The following is a 25,305-nucleotide window of genomic DNA, read 5'->3' on the forward strand; positions in this document are numbered from 1 at the left end:
CTTCTGCCAAACAGCTCATACAGGGGCAGATACCCTTTCATCTTTCACCTGAAAGTTTTAGCTATCTGGGGATTTACATTACTCATTCATTTCAGGCACTACATAAAAATAACTGACAAACTATTAAATAAAGTCAAAGTAGACCAACAAAAATGGTCCAAAACACCACTGTCATTGGCCGACAGAGTGCAAACTATAAGAATGAATGTTTTGCCAAGGTTTCTGTTCCTCTTTCAGTGCCTTCCCCTCTTTCTGACAAACTCATTCTTCAAGTAAGTCAATAAAATTACTTTCCCATTTGTATGGGCAGGCAAGGTTGCAAGAATAAGAAAAAGTGCTTTGCAAGCAGCAAGATAGATGGTGGACTAGGCCTGCCTAAAATACTCAGCTGGATATATGAGGGTGAGTTAGACTGGTGTAAAATGGAATCCCTGCCCTGTCATGCATCCTCACTTTCAGCTTTGATATGCTCTCCTTTACCTATCTCAGCAGTAAACTACTTGTCAAACACAGTTGTTTTGTCAACTTTGAAAATATGGACACAGGTTCCGCAAATACTTCAAGTTATTCAACTTCAGTCTCCTTGGCCGGTTATGCAATAACCATCTATTTTTATCATCAAAACTCGACTCTGCCTACATGCTTTGGTATAACAAAGGTATCATATCATTGGGAGACCTTTTTTGTATGCCACCTTTGCCGGCTTTGAAAGTCTGATAAGTAAATGTGACCTGCCTTGAAATAACATTTTCTGTTATCTCCGGGTTCAGTTTCGTTAGGGATCAATGCCCTACATTCTCTCACTTGCCCCCCGAGGACTTGTTAAATATTTTAGAGAAACCAGAAAACCTGTCAGGGCTGACAGCTAAGCTATACAACTACATTCTTAGATTTGACCCCCCTCCACTTACCAAAATCAAACACAATTGGGTGGTTGAACTGGGAGTCCAGTTTCCGCACCCCTGGTGAGAAAAAAAAGCTAAATTAAAGGTTAATTATTCCTCTTGTTGTGCCCATCTCAATCTTATAACATTCACAGTGCTCCACAGAATGCAGTAAGCAAAGCTAAACTTGCAAAATACTTTCCTGGCACTAATGAGACCTGTAATAGAAGTGGTTCCACCCTATTTCATCTCACACGTAACTTCTGCTCATGTTAAAAATTAACAGGATTGGGGGCGCTGCTGAGCAGGCTTGATGTAGGACGTGTTTTGCAGGTGCTCCGCCGAAATGTGACTTAATTCATACTTTTTTGCACTATTTTACACTTTTGTAGCTTTTCGAGCTTTACTTTTGCAGCTACTTGCTTTAAGTGACTTTTTTTTTCGACTGAGGACGATCTATGATGGCAAACAGAGGGAAATCCGACGCTCCCAAATCAGGTCGCGGCAACAAGCCTCGGCTTTCTCCTGAGCCAGAACCCCAGCAGCAGCTAGATGCTAATGAAGCCCTGTTAATGAATATGAGGCAGATGATGGACGAAATGCGCTCCGATATCGTCAATAAATTTGAATCCATCGTCTCGGGTGCTGTCAAAAGAGAGATTACGGCTGCTCTGGAGTCAATCGAAGCTAAACTGGCCTCTCAGACTGAGACTATAACTGACCTCGAGTGCTCGGCTAACGACCACAATAGCAGGCTAGCCGACCTTCAAGCTAATGTTAGCACGCTTAACACCCTGGTCGACTCTCTCTCCAAGAAATGCGAGGACTTGGAGGGGCGGTCAAGATGGAATAATGTACGCCTGGTGGGCCTGCCTGAGGGTCTGGAAGGCCAGCGACCCACCGAGTTTACTCCCCAACTCTTACAAGACCTATTGGGACTTGATGACAAATCTGTACTGGATCGGGCCCATCGTACCCTCCGTGCAAGGCCCAAAAATGGAGAACCTCCACGTCCGCTTGTTATTCGGGTTAACCCGTTTCAAGTTCGGAACCAGATTCTGCGACGCGCCGGGGAAGCCTTTCCTCTCTCCTACAATGGCAGGAGGATGTCGATTTTCCCGGATTTCACTCCAGCGGTGGCCAAGAAACGGGCCGCCTTTGCCAAAGTGAAAAAGGAGCTCCACTCTTGCCCAAACATCAAGTTTGGTCTTCTCTACCCGGCAACGCTTCGCATTACCTTACCCAGCAGACAAACTCACTGGTTTGATGACCCTGCTTTGGCATCAGATTTTGTTAAGAAAAACATTAAAAAAAGTTGTCGATCCTGATGCAGTTTAGCTGACATGCTAACTGGCTAGTTGGTTAGCTGCTACTGCCAGGCAATAAGACTACATTTCCCATAGTGCCTTGCTTCAGGGACGTTAGAGTGCCTACGGTTAGAGACCAGTCTATGCTAGAGACTGATGTTACCACTGTTTTCTGTTCACTTTTCGCTGCTTTTTTTTAAAAATCTTAAGTTGTTTACAGTTAAAACTTGAATACACGTTTGCTGTTTAATTATGCATGAATACTTCAACTTCGAAGTTTTAACACCAGGAGTCACTTTCATGTTAAGCTTGTTTGACGCTGCAAATTCATGCTGCTTGTCTACTTTTTCTAGGGTGGAATAGTTACATGTAGCTGCTTAGACCATACATAATTTACATTATTAGGCTATAAGCCTGTTTATTATTGTATATTTTTATCGTTTCCTTAAAATGTCACATTTCCTTAGTGGACGCAAAGTAGTGTTTGGTGGGTTTTTATCAGAGCTACTAGGAGGCGTAATAGTTTGTGTGTTTTTTTTTGGGGTTAAGTTGCGCGCATCCCGTTTGGGGGGATGCTTCTGCCAGTGGGTGGGTGGAAGGGCTTTTGGTTTTGGTTTGGTTTTGTTTTTCGTTTTTGTTCTTGGTCCTCTTTTTTTTTCCCCCCATCAGTCAGGCATTTGTTTTCAGTGTTATGCTCTACTACTGTAACGCTGCCCCTGTATATAGTACTGTATATGCTTAGTCATGTCTCATACTAATTCAAAAGTGCCTTCATATGGGGGGGGCATTCAATTCGTTAGTTTTAACTGTAAAGGACTCAATAACCCCATAAAACGTAGCAAGGTGTTGCATCATCTTCACACTCTTGGTGCTCAGGTGATCTTTTTACAAGAAACCCATCTTAAAGCTTCTGATCATGCCAGATTGAAAAGGGGATGGGTGGGTCAGATATACCATTCTACATTCCAGGGCAAATCACGGGGGGTTGTCATTCTGCTGCACAAATCTGTTCCATTTATTTATTCATCTGTTATTTCTGATCCAAATGGTAGATTAGTTATTGTTACTGGCCAAATACATAACACTCACTTGATTTTGGCAAATGTATATGCTCCAAATTATGACGACGAGGCCTTTTTTAAACGTCTCTTCTCAACTCTCCCTGATATGTCCTCACACTGTTTGATTTTAGGAGGTGACTTTAATTGCTGGCTCAATCCTCAGTTGGACCGCTCCTCCTCTAAGGTTTGCTCACCTTTGAAATCTGCCAAAGTAATCCAGTCTTTCATGGAAGAATTTGCAGTTTCTGATGCCTGGCGCTTTTTCAGCCCTTCTAAAAGGGAATATTCTTTCTTCTCCCATGTGCATCACACTTTCACCCGTATTGACTTTTTCTTGGTTGATAATAGACTACTTTCATCGGTGTCAGACTGTAAATACAATGCTAATGTCATATCTGACCATGCTCCAATCTCAATGAACATTTTTTTTAAAAACATAATCAACATGACTCACCATGGCGTCTTAATACACGCTTACTATCAAATGAGAATTTTGTTAACTTTGTTTCACAACAGATTGACTTTTTTGTGAGTGTAAACAAAACACCTGATGTGTCTGCTTCTTTGCTGTGGGAGACATTAAAGGCATATATTAAGGGGGAAATAATTTCTTATTCAAGACATGAGAGAAAAGTTAGAGAGGAAAAATTATCTAGGCTGGCGAAGAGTATTTCTCAACTTGATAACTTATATGCTTCCTCCCAGTCCCCAGACATTTACAAGGAACGTCTCTCCTTACAAGCTGAGTACGATGCCCTCATGACTCATCGCACTACTGAGCTCTTGCTCCAGTCAAGATCCCGGTTCTATGAACATGGTGATAAGGCCAGCAAGCTACTATCACACCAGTTGCGCCAAATGGCTACATCGCGTCACATTTCTCAGATCCAAACAGATTCAGGTAAAACTACTGACCCTTTAGAAATTTATAATATTTTTAAGGAATTTTATGTATCTCTTTACTCTTCTGATAAAGGTCCATCTCCTCCTAATTATGATACCTTCTTTGAAAATTTAGATATTCCCTCTATTGGTCTATCAGACGTGAAAGTATTAGAGAATTCAATTACTATTTCAGAACTTCACGCAGCTGCTACATCTGCAAAATGGGAAGTGCCCAGGCCCAGATGGTTTTCCGTCTGAATTTTATAAGAAGTTTTGGCATAAGCTGGCCGCTTTACTATTAGATATGTTTAACGAATCACTTGTCGCTGGACGTCTTCCTCAAACTCTTAATCAAGCCTCTATTTCTCTCCTCTTGAAAAAAGACTAAGATCCCTTAGCTTGCTGCTCTTATCGCCCAATAAGTTTACTGAACGCTGACTTTAAATTGTTATCCAAATTACTAGCACTACGCCTTGAATCTGTTCTCCCTTCCATAATTTCTCAAGATCAAACAGGATTTATTCGAAATAGGCATTCATTCTCTAATCTTAGATGTTTGTTCAATGTAATTTATAATATTCTGCCTTCTGACACTCAGGAGGCTTTGATATCTTTAGATGCCGAGAAGGCGTTCGATAGAGTGGAGTGGAATTATCTTTTCTTCACTTGAGAGAAATTTGGCTTTGGAAAAAACTTTATTTCATGGATTCGATTACTCTATTCTTCTCCACATGCTTCAATCAGGACGAATAATATTAACTCTGACTACTTTTGCCTTTTCCGCTCTACAAGACAGGGCTGCCCCTTTAGTCCTTTGTTATTTGCTATTGCCATTGAACCCCTTTCAGTAGCGCTTCAATCCAATCCCCATATTACAGGCACAGTAAGAAATGGCATGGAACTGAAAGTCTCGCTTTACGCGGATGATCTCCTTTTATACGTTTCTGGCTTGCCCACCTCTGTCCCTGCTATACTCGCCACTCTTCAGTCGTTTAGCCTGATATCGGGATACAAACTGAATTTGAGCAAAAGTGAAATATTTCCTATTAATACCGCCGCCAACGATTATCCCTTGCATACTCTACCCTTTAAGATTGCCCAACACAGTTTCACATATTTGGGAGTTAAAGTCACGCAAAAATGGAGGATCTTTATAAAGCAAATTTTGCCCCTTTGCTGACCCGAATTAAAGGGGATTTGGATCGCTGGTCTGTTCTTAATCTTTCTTTGGTTGCACGAGTCAATACGGTCAAAATGAATATTCTCCCACGCTTTTCCTATCTATTTCAATGTATACCTCTTTTCCTCCCTCAGACGTTTTTCCACAAAGTGGACAGCATGATCCTGGAGTTTGTATGGAATAAGAAAGTTCCTAGAATACGTAAGCAATATCTACAAAGGCCTAAACTGCTCGGTGGCATGGCACTGCCTAACTTTAGATTTATTACTGGGCTTCCAATATAAGAATTTTTAAATCCTGGCTTCAACTTGAGGCCTCTCAACCCCCTCAGAATGGCTTATCATAGAATCCAATTCGGCTAAACCTGCGTCGTTAAAAGCTTTGCTACACTCCCCTATCCATTCCTCCACATCTCCACATACTAAGAATGTAATTGTTAAAACATCTCTTAGAATCTGGGTTCAGTTTAAGCACTTCTTTGGCCTACAGACCTTTTCTACCTATGCTGCACTAGCCGCCAATCATGTTTTCCCTCCTTCCCTGATGGATAGTGTTTTTTTTAAGGTGGGAAAGGCTTGGCATCAACACCTTTAAAGACTTGCATATTGATAATGTTTTTGCCTCTTTTCAGCAATTGTCAGACAAATTTTTACTTCCTAAGCAACATTTTTTCAGATATCTGCAGGTCCGGAGCTTTGCTCATAACATGTTTCCCATGTTTCCCCACCTACCTAATGATTCTGTTCTAGATAGTTTCCTGACACCAATCCCAACCTTAAAAGGCTCCATCTCATATATTTATAACCAAATTTATCTTTTACGTCCGGACTCCTTAAATTCCATTAAGATGTTATGGGAGAAGGATTTGGGGGAGGCAATATCAGAGGAAATTTGGGCGGAGATTTTAAAACGAGTTCATAAATCCTCTATTTGCGCCAGGCATAGCCTTATTCAGTGTAAATTGGTTCATCGCACCTATTATACTAATGCCCGTTTGTCAAAGTTCTGTGATGGGGTGTCCCCTGCATGCAACAGATGCCAGCATTCACCTGCGGATCTTATACATATGTTCTGGCTTTGCCCATCTTTGCAAAAATATTGGACATAAGTTTTTAATATAATTTCTGTAATAAGTGGGGAAAAAGTTGAGCCTGACGCTTTTGGTGAGTTGTTTGGAGTCTTTCCTATGTTACCAACTCTCTCTGCCGTTAAAAAAAGACCTCCTCGCTTTTACCACTTTTTTGGCAAGGAGACTAATCGCAATTAAATGGAAGTCACAGGTGTCACCTTCTTATTTTCACTGGGCTCGAGACGTTCTCTATTTTCTTAAATTAGAAAAACTTCGACTTTCACTGAGTGGTTCTGCTGATAAATTCCAGAAATTACGGGGTCCATTTTTTCAATTTATTAATCACATAAGTTTCCCATTTATCCCGGACTGATAAACTTTTTTATGGTTTACAGGGCTACTAATGCTGGGCAGCGTGCACTTTAACTGCTGTTATACAAATGTATTGTGGCATGCGTGGGTGGGTGGACGCGTTGGTCCTTGGCTGGTGGGTCGGGCCCTTTAGTCGGGGTGCTGGCCCGGGTCTCCCGCTCCGCGGGCGGCAGCGTTGGCCGGTCGGCTGGGGGGTCCAGCCCGTTGGTCGGGGGCCGGCGTGTCTGCTTGTCCGTGCGCGTTACGGTATTGTCTAGTGGGGACACCACTGTTTGCTGACTGATGTTTTGTTTTTGGGTTTTTTTTCCTTTTCTTTTTTTCCTTCTTTTTCTCCCTCCTCTCTCTTTTGGCTGTGTTTTTGTTTTTTCCTTTTTTATTGTTATTTTCAGTTTATTTTCTGAGGCGGTAATGCTGTTTTTGTGTATAACATTTTTGATTGTCACTTTTTTACAGTATTTTGATAATAGAGAAGTTTATCGTATATGTACATATACATATATATTTATACCTGTTTTGGATAAAAACATTTTGTAATGCACTGGTGGCGCACTTGTATTTTCATGTAAAACTTAATAAACAAAGTAAGAAAAAAAATTAACAGGATTTTGGAATCACAAAATCACTTCAGAAATCTTAGGTACAGATACTGCACCATGTCCACTCATTGCAGTCTTTGGAGTGCCACTTAACTACCCTGTGTTTACTAAAAATAAATTACATGTCCTGCCCCTTGCCACTCACATCGCCCATAGATGAATCCTCCTACACTAGAAATTGCCTAAGCCTCCAGCAAAATGCATTTGGCAGACTGATCTAATGTCATTCCTTAAACTGGAAAAAAATTCAACTTCTCCAGAGGGTCGACTATGAAATTTTACATTACATGGCAACCTCTTTCATATTTTGATAAGTTATCGACAATTCCCATTATGTAGAAATGCACTTTCCCATCGCTTGGTATCCAAGTGTACTTCTGTAGTGGCGTCATGTATCTGAATTCTTTAAGCTACTGATCATGTTTAATTATGTATACTAGTTATATACTATATATGCTGCGAGACACTAATTCATCTTGTAAAAAGTGGGCCAACTGGGGGGGTGGGAGGGTGTTTTTTTAGTTATTTTTCCATTTTTCTTTGTACATTTGTATGTATGGCCATTTCTCTGTTTGAACAAATATAAAACTGGACAGGTTGGTACTTTCAGATGCTATGTATGTTATAGGATGTGATGTCCCAATAAAACGAACTGATTAAAAAAAACAAAACCAAAAAACAATGGCTCTGTTTGATTATCAGCACTGATAGACAGAGCAAGCACTAAAAATTGTCACATGCATGTCATCAAAAAGACATGCATGTTAGAGTTAATACTCCTGTCTGTGTCCCTGAGCAAGGCAATGGAAAGAAGAACTGGAGTTGGTCCCCAGGTGCTGCAGCTGCCCACTGCTCCTATACAATAGGATGGATTAAATGCAGAGGATGAATTCGTTGTTAGAATGACCCAGTAAAGTGGCTTTCTTTCTTCTTTCTAACATTTGTCAATAGTACTGTCAATGCTGGTCAATCAAACAGATTAATGTTATTATCTGCAGCTATGTTTACCCTGCTATGCTAACATAACAGATTTCCAAGACCAGCCTGCCATGTTTTAAGCTGTACATGGTTTTTAACCTGCTGGGATAGGCTCCAGCATCCCCGCGACCCCAACTGGGATTAGTGGCTTGGATAATGGATGGATGGTTTTTAACCTGCAGATGTCAGCAAACTCACTAAAATGGTCCTGCAGAGCTATCGGAGTTGTCCACTTTTCTTTCCATTTTCTCCCTTGCCTACCTTATATGCTTTCACAACCCCCCCCCCCCACCCAAAAGGGACGTTCCCTCTACCTGCCTTGAACCTAACCCTAATAAATAATTTACCACCACAAATTAATATTTCATGGTCTGTGTGTGTGTGTGTGTGTGTGTGTGTGTTTCGGATGACGGACAGGCTCAGGTCAAGGCCAATTTTTGAAAATGTAGTTATGAGGTTGGAGAGGGGAGTAAATGTTTATGCAAACAGTCCCTCCCTGACTCGCTCTTGGTCACTCATTTACTCTCTCTCCTGTCGTCTCTCTCATTTTCAATCTCTTCTCTCTTAATATCTGTCTTAATTCTCCCTGCCATAATCTCTTCCTTATTCCATCTCCTCTCTTACACCCGCTGTCTTGTCACGATAACTGCCTGCTGATTCAATTAGGCTTTTAATGTGGATGTCTCCAGCTCAGAGAGGAGGAAAAAATAATACAATCTAGTTAGGTTGATTTTCATATATATTAATATATAGAGTTTTAGGAGCAAAGTTTTTTTGGCTGAGTTGGCATTCATGCATTCAGTCAGACAAGATCCCAAATACTTGGCTTGTTCTTATAAATACAATGGCATGATCCATTACACTCTGTTGAGGGCAATGTAAAAGGGGCAGTAACAGGTTAAAGGAGGGATTTAAGTGCCTTTTTTTGGGGATTTCCCCCCCCTTTTTCTCCCCAGTTGTACTTGGCCAATTGCCCCACTCTTCCGAGCCGCCTCATTCGCTGTTAGTGCAGCAACGAGGACACATACCCACATCCGGCTTCCCACCCGCAGACTCGGCCAATTGTGTCTATAGGGATACCCGACGAAGCCGGAGGTAACACGGGGATTCAAACCGGCGATCCTCGTGTTGGTAGGCAACGGGATAGACCGCCACACCACCCGGACACCTCTATTTAAGCACCTTGTAATGGAATATGAGTTATTAGTGCAAGAGTGTGTGTCCAACCTATTTGTTTTCCAGATGTGCAGAGTCTCTTCTTCTACATTGTCATGTCTAAGGGCCTGTTCATCCAGGAAGTCAAAGAAGTACTTGACAGCTGGTGGGACCACTGAACTCGAGCAAAGAACACTCCGGAAAAAATCGTCCACAAACTGTTGCAGTGTTCCCTGTAAAGCGCAGACACACACACACCACTGTCAATGTTAGCGAAAAATTGGTCTGTTGAGGTTAGCCACATACAACTTCCAAATCTGACAGATTTATAGAATATACACTACCGTTCAAAAGTTTGGGATCACCCAAACAATTTCGTGTTTTCCATGAAAAGTCACACTTATTCACCACCATATGTTGTGAAATGAATAGAAAATAGAGTCAAGACATTGACAAGGTTAGAAATAATGATTTGTATTTGAAATAAGATTTTTTTTACATCAAACTTTGCTTTCGTCAAAGAATCCTCCATTTGCAGCAATTACAGCATTGCAGACCTTTGGCATTCTAGCTGTTAATTTGTTGAGGTAATCTGGAGAAATTGCACCCCACGCTTCCAGAAGCAGCTCCCACAAGTTGGATTGGTTGGATGGGCACTTCTTTGAGCAGATTGAGTTTCTGGAGCATCACATTTGTGGGGTCAATTAAACGCTCAAAATGGCCAGAAAAAGAGAACTTTCATCTGAAACTCGACAGTCTATTCTTGTTCTTAGAAATGAAGGCTATTCCATGCGAGAAATTGCTAAGAAATTGAAGATTTCCTACACCGGTGTGTACTACTCCCTTCAGAGGACAGCACAAACAGGCTCTAACAGGTACTATTTAATGAAGATGCCAGTTGGGGACCTGTGAGGCGTCTGTTTCTCAAACTAGAGACTCTAATGTACTTATCTTCTTGCTCAGTTGTGCAACGCGGCCTCCCACTTCTTTTTCTACTCTGGTTAGAGCCTGTTTGTGCTGTCCTCTGAAGGGAGTAGTACACACCGGTGTAGGAAATCTTCAATTTCTTAGCAATTTCTCGCATGGAATAGCCTTCATTTCTAAGAACAAGAATAGACTGTCGAGTTTCAGATGAAAGTTCTCTTTTTCTGGCCATTTTGAGCGTTTAATTGACCCCACAAATGTGATGCTCCAGAAACTCAATCTGCTCAAAGAAGTGCCCATCCAACCAATCCAACTTGTGGGAGCTGCTTCTGGAAGCGTGGGGTGCAGTTTCTCCAGATTACCTCAACAAATTAACAGCTAGAATGCCAAAGGTCTGCAATGCTGTAATTGCTGCAAATGGAGGATTCTTTGACGAAAGCAAAGTTTGATGTAAAAAAAATCTTATTTCAAATACAAATCATTATTTCTAACCTTGTCAATGTCTTGACTCTATTTTCTATTCATTTCACAACATATGGTGGTGAATAAGTGTGACTTTTCATGGAAAACACAAAATTGTTTGGGTGATCCCAAACTTTTGAACGGTAGTGTAGCTTTACTCATACCATTATCCTTTACTGCTATCATACACAAGGGCTGACACATACATGTGCATATGTTGTCTCTGATATATTCTGTCACTCCTACCTTAACAGACAGCAACCTGGTAAGGTAGATCTCAGTGATAGCTTTGGTCATAGCCTTGTCCTTCATACTACCCCTCTTTGACTTGACTTCATCCATCTCATCAGCTGGCCGCACCAGGTGGAAGGTATTATCATCCTCCAACAGGGCGTTTCCTATTGGATGGAGGAGAGGTGGAGATGGGCAGGTAAGGGATGTGTGTGTATTAAAAATGCTGTAGGCTTTGACCAAGGGGTTGCCATTTGTGTGTGTGTATGTGTGTGTGTGTGTATACATACTCTCTTCATGGCTGTCTTGGTTCTGGTGGAATGACTGCTGTGTGTGTAGAACTTTGGACAGAACTAATGTGGCATTGTCTCGAACCTGGAAAAAAAAACACAAACACACACACACAAACACACACACACACACACAATGCAATGAGATCTTCAGGCTCTGATTGGAGAACATACTTACTAAATTCTTCCTCGGTCACTATATATATAAATAAATAAAAAAACATGAATTTGACATTGAATTTCTAATATATAGTTTTTAATATCCAAATGCAGTACGAGTGAGCAAAAAAAAGGAAGTGTGAAAATAATTGCTTTACAGAAGATGAATAAAATATGCGTGTTAAAATGTAAATGGAACGATGGAGTCACTGGAGAAGGGATTTATAACATATGGATATATGTTAAGGATGTCTCATGGTGCCAGAAACTTTCTCTTTATCCCTTGTGTTGTCCACACATTCTGTATACAGCCTTTGTCTTAAGGTTCATTTATGACCCACCTTCATTAAACCTCTAAAGCAACTTAATTTAATTTTAAACCCCAAATCTATTTTGCATGAAGAAATGACCGATCATTCATCACAAACTTTGTGACTATCTGGGTTTTCCCTCTTCACAGTGCAGAAAGACTTCATTTAATCAGTGGACTCCACTCGTTTTTATTACAACACACCTGTCACATTTGTTTTTACTAAAGTACAGGTTTATTATTATTGCTTAAGGTACTGCATAAGTGTAAAGATTAACTTTTTAGCAAGAGATAGCACTTGTATAGCCTAAGAAAGTCGCAGAAATGTGCAGAAAGTAGTCTTTGTCTTCGGGTCAAACATGACCTTAAGACAATCTTAGTATCCTAGTGGTGTACAGCCTTCATGGAAATATGAACAAAAACAATGTTTTACTTTTTCTAATGTTGGAAAAGTCATCACAATTCAGGTTGATAAAAGATCATTTAGAGTCTTTTCTCTGCTGTTAAACATCGTTATAGGTAATTTTTGACCCGTAGACAACAGAAGGGCTAGCGGTCACGAGTCAGAGACAGTCTCTCTGAAGCTGTTAGGTGGCAATTAAGGTGTGGAAAAGGTTTTCATCAAACATTCATCGAGTTTTTAAAATAGATTATAACAGAGACATTATGTGTCAGTGATGGCTGCAGGCCTCTGTTAGTGCGCCAGATTCTCTCTCTCTCTCTCTCTCTCTCTCTCTCTCTCTCCCTCTCTCTCTCACACACACACACACACACCCACAGGCCAGGCAGAACTCACATTATAGTGAGCCAAGGTATTGAGTCTCTTCCAGCGTCCTTCTTTCTGGGAGGTCACGTCCAGGTCAGACAGGATCTGTCCTGTGGAACCAGGCCGCCACTCTGAGGAGGAAGTAAAAAAATACTGCTTCACTTTTATCCCCCAGAAGATCATTTTGATAGCCGCTGGTTGCTGCTGCTCATTAGGCAGTGTTTACAGAGCTGCAGACGAGGAGGCTGAGTCAGGTTGATGATGCTGTGAATACACGATGAGTGTCTCAGCCAGCCAACAACACATCAGCCCAGGACCTGTTACTTTTAATATGCTTACTACTGAAGTGGCTCCTAACACACATTTTAGGATTTTGCAGCACTTTTACATAAAACGTTAATGCATTCAGTCTTTATGTTAGACGATATCTTTTCTCTTGCGTGTCTGATGCTTGTGTGTGTATGAGTTCTGTTGAACTTCTCAAGCATTTGAATCCTGTGTAAGTTTGTGGAAGGCTTTTTAAAACTACACCACACAAAGGATCTCCAGACAAACAGAAAAGGTTGAGCTTCGTTTGCACACAGCACTCCTGCACAGCAAGCAGCCTGTGTATTTTTTTGGCACAAAACGGCCCAAAATTCATAAACATACAGAGAATGATTTGTGAATGTTACAAATTAATGTAATTTGATTTTACCATTGTATTGGAAAATTTATTTTTTTAAATAACAATAAGCATGCATTGATAATGGCATAATTGGTAAGAATTTGTATATCTTTTTTTTTGGACCACCCCCCCTTTTCTCCCAATTGTATCCAGCCAATTACCCCACTCTTCCAAGCCATCCCAGTTGCTGCTCCACCCCCTCTGCCGATCCGGGGAGGGCTGCAGACTACCATGAGCCTCCTCCAATACATGTGCAGTCGCCAGCTGCTTCTTTTCACCTGATAGTGAGGAGTTTCACCAGGGGGACGTAGCGCGTGGGAGGATCACGCTATTCCCCCCAGTTCCCCCTCTGCCCCGAACAAGCACCCTGACCAACCAGAGGAGGCACTAGTGCAGCAACCAGGGCACATCTGGCCTCCCACCCACAGACACGGCCAATTGTGTCTGTAGGGATGCCTGACCAAGCCGGAGGTAACACGGGGATTCGAACCGGCGATCCCTGTGTTGGTAGGCAACAGAAAAGACCGCCACGCTACCCGGACGCCCATCCTATTGTAATTCAGTGGTTTTCCACTGCAGTATTTAACAGGGCTGTGTATTTCATACCCAGCGCTACACAGTCCGCCTTGGGCCTCTGAGAGTACGGCAGGTTCCTGTAGACCTGATCTATGATCTTCTCCTTGACCTGAAGAGAAGAACAACCAGTAGATGTTTGTCCAAGTGTAAGTTTTGGAGTGTTAAAACCAATTGCAACACATCACAACACATGGAAGATGTCTAGTGCAGAAATATTAGGAAATATACAGTACACAGTTAAGTGTAAGGATATACAGCCAGAAATAATTAAAAAACTTTTCCAGTCCAGTCTTACTGAAGAGACAATTTCATGGCGAAGCTGTATTTGTCTTCACATCTTAAATGATAATTCTCCTGCGTTCACGTGAGTGTAAACAATCAAATTCATGCTCATGTCCAAACTCAACAAGGCCCATCTGACTGCCACGCTCTGTTTGGACAAAGAAATACAAATAACTTCAGGTACCCCTGCTGTTTTATACCTCCATTTATCCCCACACCAGTCAGACGTCTCCCCTGCATTGGTACCAAGAGGTGGTGGAGCAAAATTGAAGAAGATTTCACTTAAACAGCTCCAGGCAGGTGAGGAGCAACCACAAACACTATCATTAAACATTTTGTGCACTAACCCGTAATTTGAGACACCTTCTGCTGGATGTCTGTGAATGTTCTCATTCATTCAGGTCATAGTTATCCAAAGGAATTGAATCAAGTGCAACTGGACTTGGTTATATATCCGTGAAGACCTTTTGCCTCTCATCTAAGAGGCTTCATCAGTTCGTGCCTTTCTGACTAGACCAAGCTAGTCTGACTGGCTGGTGATGAAACTCAGATATTTAGCCTCTTTGGAGTCATTATCAGAGCTATGGATGTTAATGGCTCTTTTGTGTTCCGATGTTAAGCAACGACAGTCGTTGGAGGTGTTAGTTTTGACCGACTGTTGTTCATCTCTACCCAGGAGACTCAAAAGCTTAGCCTCCAACACCACCAGTCGGTCACTAACGGCTCCAATGACTCATGACCACTGAATGGAGCACTAACGAAGTCAAAACTAACACCTCCAACGACTGTCGTTGCAAAACATCGGAACTCAAAAGAGCCATTGACATCAATAGCTCTGATAACGACTCCAAAGGGGATAAATATCTGAGTTTCATCACCAGCCAGTCAGACTAGCTTGGTCTAGTCAGAAAGGCACGAACTGATGAAGCCTCTTGGATGAGCGGCAAAACGTCTTCATGGATATATAACCAAGTCCAGTTGCACTTGATTCAATTCCTTTGGACTTACTGATGCAGCAACTTGTTCAGTGTGCTAAAAAGTAGAAAGAAAAACAAACAAACCTGGAAGATGGTGTCACAGTTCAACACTTTAACCGGTGTCACGTCTGGTCCCTCCCCGTGCACCAACACCTGCAGAGTCTAAAGGACATAAGCGGCCATCAGTCTTACTGAGATGAACCTTGATTGGCCAAGTGGTCATTCACAGTTTTAACCAACTACTTCTGTGGGTCAGACAGGAGGACCCACAATTGCACGAAGTCATCTGTCAATCATAAACTATGTCCATTCAGAGACTGAGGTTAGAAGACATTGAGTTGGGTCGGTCCAGTCAGCTGGCTGAGCTGTTTTTGGCGAGCTCAGACACAACAGTGTGTATTTTACTAATGCATGCTTCTTCTTCTTCTTTTTTTTTTTGAATTTCCCCCCCTTTTTCTCTCCAATTGTACTTTGCCAATTACCCCACTCCTCCGAGCTGTCCTGGTTGCTGCTCCATACCCTCTGCCGATCCCGAAAGGGCTGCACACTACCATATGCCTCCTCCGATGCATGTGGAGTAACCAGCCGCTTCTTTTCACCTGACAGTGAGGAGTTTCACCAGGGGGACATAACACATGGGAGGATCACACTATTCCCCCCAGTTCCCTCCCCCCTGGAGAGGCGTCCTGACCGACCAGAGGGGGCGACCAGAGGAGCGCAGCAACCAGGACACATACCCACATCCAGCTTCCTACCCACAGACACGGCCAATTGTGTCTGTAGGGATGCCCGACCAAATCGGAGGTAACACGGGGATTTGAATTGGCGATCCCTGTGTTGGTAGGCAATGGAACAGACTGCCACACTACCCGGACGCACTAATGCATGATTAAACATTCATTCATTCATCTTCAGCTGCTTCTCCGGGTCGGGTCGGAGTGGCAGCAAGCTAAGTAAGGCACTCCAGACGTCCCTCTCCCCAGCAACGCCCTCCAGCTCCTCCTGGGAATCCCAAGGCATTCCCAGGCCAGATTGGACATGTAGTCCCTCTAGTGCGTTCTGGGTCTACCCCGGCGTCTCCTCCCAGTTGGCCGTGCCCGGTAAACCTCCAAACGAAGGCGCCCAGGAGGCATCCTAATCAGATACCCGAACCACCCTAACTGGCTCCTTTCGACACAAAGGAGCAGCGGCTCTACTCCAAGCTCCCTCCAGATGTCCGAGCTCCTCACCCTATCTTTAAGGCTGAGCCCAGACACTCTACGGAGGAAACTCATTTCAGCCGCTTGTAGCCGCGATCTCACTCTTTTGGTCACTACCCAAAAATCATGACCATAGGTGAGGGTTAGAACGAATACTGACTGGTAAATTGAGAGCTTTGCCTTTCGGCTCAGCTCCCTCTTCCCCACAACGGTCCGGTACAATGTCTGCATTACTGCTGCACTAATCCACCTGTCAATCTCTCGCTTCATCCTACCTTCACTCATGAACAAGACCCCGAGATACTTGAACTCCTTCACTTGAGACAACAACTCATCCCCAACCTGGAGGGAGCAATCCACCATTTTCCGGTAGAGAACCATGGCCTCAGACATGAGTGTGAAATGGCCGGGACTCTCATCCCAGCCATTTCACACTCAGCTGCAAACTGCCCCAGTGCGCACTGGAGGTCGCGTTCTGATAAAGCCAACAAAACCACATCAACTGTGAAGAACAGAGATTCAATTCTGAGGTTCCCAAAATAGACACACTCCTCACCTTGGCTGCGCTTTGAGATCCTGTCCATGAATATCACAAACAGAATTGGAGACAAGGGACAACCTTGGCGGAGTCCGACACCCACTGAAAACGTGTTTGACTTTGTGCCGAGAATGCAGACTCAGCTCTCACTTTGGTTATACAAGGATCGGATCGCTTGTAGCAACTACCCCGGTACCCCATACTCCCGCAGTACCTCCCACAGAGTGCCCCGGGGTACACAGTTGTAAGCCTTCTCCAAGTCCACAAAACACATGTAGACTGGCTGGTCAAACTCCCATGCCCCCCTCAGCACTTCCGCAAGGGTAGAGAGTTGATCCATTGTTCCACGGCCAGGACGGAATCTGCATTGTTCCTGCTGGATCCGAGGTTCGACAATTGGTCGGAGCCTCCTTTCCAGCACCCTAGAGTACACTTTCCCAAGGAGGCTGAGCAACGTGATGCCCTGATAATTGGAGCACACCCTCCGGTTCGGTTCCCCTTTTTAAATATAGGAACTACCAACACCCGAATAATTTGCAATTGCAAAGACATAACTTTAGCAATTCAACACTTCACTGCAAATACTGCCAATTTCTTTCTTTGAGATACTCTATTGATACTGGTAGGAAAATTGCGCTCTGCATTTAACCCATCCTTGCTGTGTAGCTATGAGCAGTAAGCAGCCACTGTGCAGCACCCGGGGACCCACTCCAGTTCGTCTTGCCATGCCTCGGTCAGGGGCACAGACAGGAGTATAAACCCTAACATGCATGTCTTTTTGATGGTGGGGGGAAACCAGAGCATCCGAAGAAAACCCACCGCAGACATGGGGAGAACATGCAAACTCCACACAGAGGAACTGGGATGACCCCTAACCCCGGGGTTCAAATCCAGGATCTTCTTGCTGTGAGGCAACAGCACTAACCACTGGGCCACCGTGCCACCAAAATGCCCCTTTTCATACAACAACCTACAATAAGTCTATTTAGTCTCCTATGATGCCAGTTGGTCTTGGTTATCTGTTCATGTCTGCTAAATGAGTAGATGTACACTACCGTTCAAAAGTTTGGGATCACCCAAACAATTTCGTGTTTTCCATGAAAAGTCACACTTATTCACCACCATATGTTGTGAAATGAATAGAAAATAGAGTCAAGACATTGACAAGGTTAGAAATAATGATTTGTATTTGAAATAAGATTTTTTTTACATCAAACTTTGCTTTCGTCAAAGAATCCTCCATTTGCAGCAATTACAGCATTGCAGACCTTTGGCATTCTAGCTGTTAATTTGTTGAGGTAATCTGGAGAAATTGCACCCCACGCTTCCAGAAGCAGCTCCCACAAGTTGGATTGGTTGGATGGGCACTTCTTTGAGCAGATTGAGTTTCTGGAGCATCACATTTGTGGGGTCAATTAAACGTTCAAAATGGCCAGAAAAAGAGAACTTTCATCTGAAACTCGACAGTCTATTCTTGTTCTTAGAAATGAAGGCTATTCCATGCGAGAAATTGCTAAGAAATTGAAGATTTCCTACACCGGTGTGTACTACTCCCTTCAGAGGACAGCACAAACAGGCTCTAACAGGTACTATTTAATGAAGATGCCAGTTGGGGACCTGTGAGGCGTCTGTTTCTCAAACTAGAGACTCTAATGTACTTATCTTCTTGCTCAGTTGTGCAACGCGGCCTCCCACTTCTTTTTCTACTCTGGTTAGAGCCTGTTTGTGCTGTCCTCTGAAGGGAGTAGTACACACCGGTGTAGGAAATCTTCAATTTCTAAGCAATTTCTCGCATGGAATAGCCTTCATTTCTAAGAACAAGAATAGACTGTCGAGTTTCAGATGAAAGTTCTCTTTTTCTGGCCATTTTGAGCGTTTAATTGACCCCACAAATGTGATGCTCCAGAAACTCAATCTGCTCAAAGAAGTGCCCATCCAACCAATCCAACTTGTGGGAGCTGCTTCTGGAAGCGTGGGGTGCAATTTCTCCAGATTACCTCAACAAATTAACAGCTAGAATGCCAAAGGTCTGCAATGCTGTAATTGTTGCAAATGGAGGATTCTTTGACGAAAGCAAAGTTTGATGTAAAAAAAATCTTATTTCAAATACAAATCATTATTTCTAACCTTGTCAATGTCTTGACTCTATTTTCTATTCATTTCACAACATATGGTGGTGAATAAGTGTGACTTTTCATGGAAAACACAAAATTGTTTGGGTGATCCCAAACTTTTGAACGGTAGTGTAGATGTAGACTGCATCCCGGTATGAGTCACTGTATGTTCAAAACAGTGCCTCACTAAGTGCAAAAGTGCAGCATCTTTAACATTTACTTGGCTTTCGTCCTCCCCTACATTCGAGCATGTTTTCAGTAAGACGTGTGTCCTGTGTGCTATAAAGCCAGAGTTTGGGGTGCTAACCAGTACGCAGTACTCCACATCATCCCCCAACAGTCCTGTGTCGTTGAGTGTGTATTTGGCCTTCTTCATCTTTGCGTCCACTGGGCCCTTCTCCACCTGGTGCTTTAGCGCTTTGAACAGCTTGTACAGCGGCTCCCCTGCTGTATCCTGCAGAGGACACAGGCAGAACGGCAGGTCAGCACTATGCAGAGGGAGAGATGCTTATGACTGTCGTTAAAACACAAGGTGAAGGAGGGACGAAGATTAAAAAAAAAAGAGGGAGCAGATGTAGAGGAGGAGCTGAGGGGGACGGGGACAAAATAGAAGGGTAGGAGAAAACGACATCCGTTACCCTGAGGAACTGATAAAGACAGATGGACATCCAGTTACACAGCATCCGCTCCACCACCGTCTCCGACCTAGACACACACACACACACACACACACACACACACACACACACACACACACGCACAAAGAACACAACAAACGTTTTACAAAAGAAAAATAAAAGCATACTTACTGATAAATTAAAAGGACATAGGTGCCACAATCAGAATCATAAACAATTTGTTGTTTCATTTCATGAACTTGCGTACATGAAATGAAACGAAACATCGTTTCCCCCAGCCCACAGCAGTGCAAAACAAAGACAAAAACACATATATTCAAACTAACACATATATCTAAACTAAAGAAAAAATATCACTGTCCAGGACAACGAACACCAGCCAGGATGACTGTCGGAACCGCCGGTCTGCATGGGCTAGCAGTTAGCTTAGCCTGCCCCGCTTCCACATCCTGTCAGGGCTGTGGTCCTTGGGCCCACAGGACACAGCAGACCAACCTCCCTCAGCCGAACCAACGCTAGATCTCCCAGCCAGACACCTTCGATACACCTCCCCGCACTCCACACAATGACACTAAAAACACAGTCAACGTTAGGTGAGGCCGCCGCCAGACCGTCCTCAGTGTTATCGGAACTGCCGGTCTGCATGGGCTAGCAGTTAGCTTAGCCTGCCCCGCTTCCGCGTCCTGTCAGACCACCCTCGGTGTTTCCTCTTCGGGCACAGCTCCAGGCAGGGCCGTGGTCCCTGGGCCAACAGGATGCAGCAGACCAAGCTCTCCCACCCGATCCAGCACCAGCTCTCCCAGCCATCAACCAAAGACAAACTTAGATGCAGATGTGGATTAAGACACTGCATAGACGGTATTGGGTGAGGCCGCTGCAAACGTGAATTTGCACCGCCATCTTCCCACACCGGAAGCAGAAGATACACCGCTTAACAATATAAACAAAACAATATTACAACATAAATATAAATAACGTAACAATATAAACTTGTGTGTGTGTGTGTGTATGTGTCCATGTGTTGTGCATGTGTGATGACAGATGTCAGGCAGCATCGTGCCTGCCTCATGTGTGTGTCAGCATGACAACACGTCTGTCTCACCTCCGCAGCATCAGCTTGGGATTTTTGTTCTGAACGTGCTCGTCCATCAGCTCCAGCAGCAGGGTTCTCATGATGTCTGTATAGTACTCCAGTTTGCCGTGCAGAGCCACCGTCAGCAGCGAGGCAAAGTAACCCCGGGCCCGTGCGTTGAAGTCTGGACGGCTCTCCAACGTACGGATAAACTATGGACAGAGAGAGAAGAAGGAAAGCGAGAAAAGACTGAAACGCCTGGGTTAAGTGGAAAAGTGAAACACTGGTGGGAAAAAACCCTTCAGTCAATGCTTTCAGATCAGTCCATGTTTGGGGGCGTCCGGATAGCGTCGCGGTCTATTCCATTGCCTACCAACATGGGGGTAGGCAGTTCGAATCCCCATGTTACCTCCGGCATGGTCGGGCGTGCCTACAGACACAATTGGCCGTGTCTGCGGGTGGGTAACCGGATGTGGGTGTGTCCTGGTCGCTGCACTAGCGTGTCGGTCAGGGCACCTGTTTGGGGGGGAGGGGGAACTGGGGGGAATAGCGTGATCCTCCCACATGCTACATCGCCCTGGTGAAACTCCTCACTGTCAGATGAAAAGAAGTGGCTGGTGACTCCACATGTATCGGAGGAGGCATGTGGTAGTCTGCAGCCCTCCCCAGATCAGCAGAGGGGGTGGAGCAGCAACCAGAACGGCTCGGAAGAGTGTGGTAATTGGCCAGATACAATTGGGGAGAAAAAGAGCAACCCCCCCGCCCCCCCCCCCAAAAAAGATCAGTCCATGCTCAAAGGCAGCAGAATCCAAAGTAAGGATAAACTCAAGATGAACTTTGTGAAACTGAAAGAATAAAAAAGTTTACGCACTGATTAATAATAATAAATTAAACTTATATAGCGCTTTTCTAACACTCCAAGTCACTTTACAATAAACGGCGGTGAACGAAGACAACAGATAAACATCACACGACATCCGGGGTGGATGGGAAGGGGGGGGGGGGCAGAAGCGGCAGCCACACATGACGCCAGCAGTACTCTCCGACTTAAACACATACAAAAGGGCAAGAAAAACAAACAGCAACACTGATGTTGTGATGTTCTAATGTGTCTGGAGCTGTTTAGATGATTTTTTATTTTATTATAGATTTTCTTTTTTCTTTTACCAGTCTTTAATTTTTGTTTTGGTGGATTTTTGGCCCCTTTTTCTCCTCAGTTGTACTTAGCCAATTACCCTACTCTTCCGAGCTGTCCCGGTCGCTGCTCAACCCCCACTGCTGATCCGGGGAGGGCTGCAGACTACCACGCCTCCTCCGATACATGTGGAGTCACCAGTCGTTTCTTTTCACCTGACAGTGAGGAGTTTCACCAGAGGGATGAAGCATGTGCGAGGATCACCCCCCCCACCCCCCACCCCGAACAGGCGCCCTGACCTGAGAAGAGGTGCTAGTGCAGCGACCAGGACACATACCCACATCTGGCTTCCCACCCGCAGACACAGCCAATTGTGTTATAGGGACACCCGACCAAGCCAGAGGTAACACGGGCTTTCGAACCGCTGATCCCCATGTTGGTAGGCAACAGAATAGACCGCTACGCTACCCGGACGCCATTACTAGTCTTTTATCTTTGAAGAGCTTTGAGTTCTGTCTCCGTAGATGAAAAGCGCTATACAAACTCAATTTATTATTATTACGGTTCATAAATCACACTGGCTTGGCTGTGTGTGTGTGTGGGGGTGGTGGTACTTACATTGATCAGGAAGGTTTTACTGTTGAGCAGGTTGGAGAACTGGTTGAGTGCCTGGGCCACGATGGCCCTGCGGCTCTCTGGGATTTGTACTTTCCCCGTGACCATCACGTCATTGGCGCCATCTTTGGAGGGCAGGAAGAAGTTGCGGTCGGTGTACGTCTTGTAGTCCAAGAAGGGAATGCGGGCTTCGCTCAGGTCGTTGGTGTGGTCCTCCATTTCAATCATCAGGTCTGACAAACCGCAAGGGAAGGAAGGTCAAACAGGTCCAACACATGAGGTCATTCATTTGTCTTGTCTGTTCGATTTCCCTGAATAGCTGTGCGTGACGTACGTGTACATTCATATCCATGGATTTTAGTTACCTCATACACTCATGTACTTTCATTCAGTATGTTACATTGTGTGTGTGTGTGTGTGTGTGTGTGTGTGCGCATGCGCGCACCAGTAAACTCTTTCTTGCAGCGGTCTCGAACGCTTTCCTCCAGATTCTCCAGCTGGTGTTTCACCTTCTCATACTCTCTCTCTGCCTGCTGGCTCTTCCTCCTGACAACACACACACACACACACACACACACACACACACACACACACACACACACACACACACGAGAGACAGAGAGAACAGTCACATAGACACCAGTGCGAAAACGCAGAGAGAAACAGTGTACACGTTGTGTGTATATGTGTGTGTATTCACACCTGTAGCAGTACACAGACACTGCTATGAACAGCAGCATTGGTAAAATAACTGCTGGGATGATGATCATCAGGGGAACCTCGTCTTTCCTGGCATAGTAGACTGAATCCACTACCCACCTTCCATTACCAAACTGAATCTGGAAGACAGGAAAGACGGAGAGCTTTCATAAATTATGCACAATGTTTCTGGAAATATGAGAGGTGACTTGTTAGCTGCAGTGGATGGCACTATCTAATTGTATCTGTAAAAAAAAAAAAAAAAAAAAAAAACAAAAAAAACATGACCAATTAGACCTCTGACAAGCAACATCCACCACCACAATGAATGTGTGGTCGGGCGGGAAGCTTGAGCGGTCAGGGAGGGATACACACAGATGAGGCAGTAGAGAGTGTTGGAGAGCCCCTAGGAGACTTAAGCATCTTTTCCAAGCCTTTTTAACAAAGCCCACAGAGATGATTTAACTCGATACGACCTGCAGCTCGTGTGTTTCCCCTTCCAAAATGCACATTATGAAACTGTCTTGATACTTGCTCAATAATCCAGGTGAGAAAATCAAAGAAAGTTGAATCAGTTCATCTGGACACAACTTTTATTGACAAATACATTTCATCACTCATCTAAGTGACCTCTTCAGTCTAAATTGACTGCAGGTATCCCCAACCTTATAAACAATACAGTGGCATAACGACCGAAACCAATGACCAGTTTAATATGCAAATTACTGTGACCATTAACTCGAGTTACAATGGCCATGTGTGGCCTGGTCACAGAGGATTTGGGAATAGTTGCAATCAAAGCATTGTAAGATGGCGACAGACTCTTTCAAGGACAAGGATGTGCACATCCTTGATAGGGAGGATCACTGGCTCAAATGGGAGTCAGAGGCCATCTACATTAAGAGGGAACGACCATCCCTGAACTGGGGGGGGCTAAGAGTACATCTGTCGCCATAGTACAATGCTGTGATTACAAGAATTCCCAAATCCTCTGAGAATACTCCACATGGCTATTGTAACTCTAGTCATGCCTATTTGCATATGAAACTGATTGGGCGGCAGTGTCGCAGGGGTTAGCACTGTTGCCTCCCGGCAAGAAGGTCCTGGGTTCAAAACACGGGGTAGTCCAACCTTGGGGCTCATCCCAGGTCGTCCTCTGTTTGGAGTTTGCATGTTCTCCCTGTGTCTGCGGTGGATTTTCTCCGGGTGTTCCAGTTTCCCCCACCATCAAAAAGACAGGGTAGGGTTAATACTCCTGTCTGTGCCCTTGACCGACGCATGGCAAGTTCAATTGGAGTTGGTCCCTGGGTGCTGCACGGTGGCTGCCCACTGCTCCTAGCTACACAGCTAGGATGGGTTAAATGCAGAGGAATTTCCCCACAGGGATAAATAGAGTATCCACACAAAAAAAAAGTTGTTTTCTGTCGTTATGCCTCTGTATTGTTTATAAGGGTGGGGATACCTGCAGTCAGTTGAGACTGAAGAGGTCACTTAGATGAGTGATGCAACATTTCTGTCAATCGTTCTTTCGGTCGTTATGTCATAATGCCTCTGATCCTTGGAAGATGGCGCCCGACGTCGCGTTACCCTTGGAAACGGCCCAAGTCTGAAAGACCAATTAAACTCGAGAATGGTTTACGCTTTTTTTTTCTTTCCCTTCTTGGAAGAAAACGAAGGAAAGAACACAGAGGACTTAACCAAGAGGCGCAGGATGACCTGGGTTGCAGCAATGAGACGCAAATCGGTCATGTTCAAATACATTTCGGCGGCAATGTTAGTGTGTTTTTTGCATTTTCCCAAAGCTAAGCTTTCCTTTCTCTCACACACACATAATGTTAGCTAACATTGCGTAGCTAATGTTACTGTATGTACAGTCTCACAAGCACATAACTGTTAAACTGATTGTCTAACTGCGTTAGATGGATGATGATAACGTTGGCTAACGTTGTACTTGGATACGATTTGAGTTAGCTATGATCGATTTAGCTCGCTATGATACAAACGATTAATGATCCGTAGCGTTAACGTTAGCTAGGTAACGTTTATGCAAACGTAAACAATGCCTCTGATGCTTGGAAGATGGCGCCCGGTGTCGCGTTGCCCTTGGAAACGGCCCAAGTCCGAAAGACTGATAACGCTGTATCCAGATGAACTGATTCAACCG

The 25,305-nt window shown here is 44.0% G+C and overlaps 1 protein-coding gene across 2 annotated transcripts in view; it reads right to left on the minus strand.

Moving 5' to 3' along the window:
- LOC130110858 (plexin-B2-like) overlaps window positions 1–25,305 on the minus strand; it is a 291,819-nt gene that overhangs the window by 19,451 nt on the left and 247,063 nt on the right. For both annotated transcript variants that reach the window (XM_056278067.1, XM_056278066.1), the window contains 12 exons: window positions 23,145–23,281; window positions 22,888–22,988; window positions 22,446–22,675; window positions 20,723–20,904; window positions 19,621–19,687; window positions 19,290–19,436; window positions 15,216–15,293; window positions 13,903–13,981; window positions 12,660–12,760; window positions 11,395–11,479; window positions 11,120–11,271; window positions 9,560–9,720 (listed from right to left, as the gene is read on the minus strand). In XM_056278067.1, coding sequence (XP_056134042.1) covers window positions 9,560–9,720; window positions 11,120–11,271; window positions 11,395–11,479; window positions 12,660–12,760; window positions 13,903–13,981; window positions 15,216–15,293; window positions 19,290–19,436; window positions 19,621–19,687; window positions 20,723–20,904; window positions 22,446–22,675; window positions 22,888–22,988; window positions 23,145–23,281 — 1,520 coding nt within the window. The remainder of the gene's footprint in view (window positions 1–9,559; window positions 9,721–11,119; window positions 11,272–11,394; window positions 11,480–12,659; window positions 12,761–13,902; window positions 13,982–15,215; window positions 15,294–19,289; window positions 19,437–19,620; window positions 19,688–20,722; window positions 20,905–22,445; window positions 22,676–22,887; window positions 22,989–23,144; window positions 23,282–25,305) is intronic.

Source organism: Lampris incognitus, chromosome 3, assembly GCF_029633865.1.
Source record: "Lampris incognitus isolate fLamInc1 chromosome 3, fLamInc1.hap2, whole genome shotgun sequence".
NCBI lineage: Eukaryota > Metazoa > Chordata > Actinopteri > Lampriformes > Lampridae > Lampris > Lampris incognitus.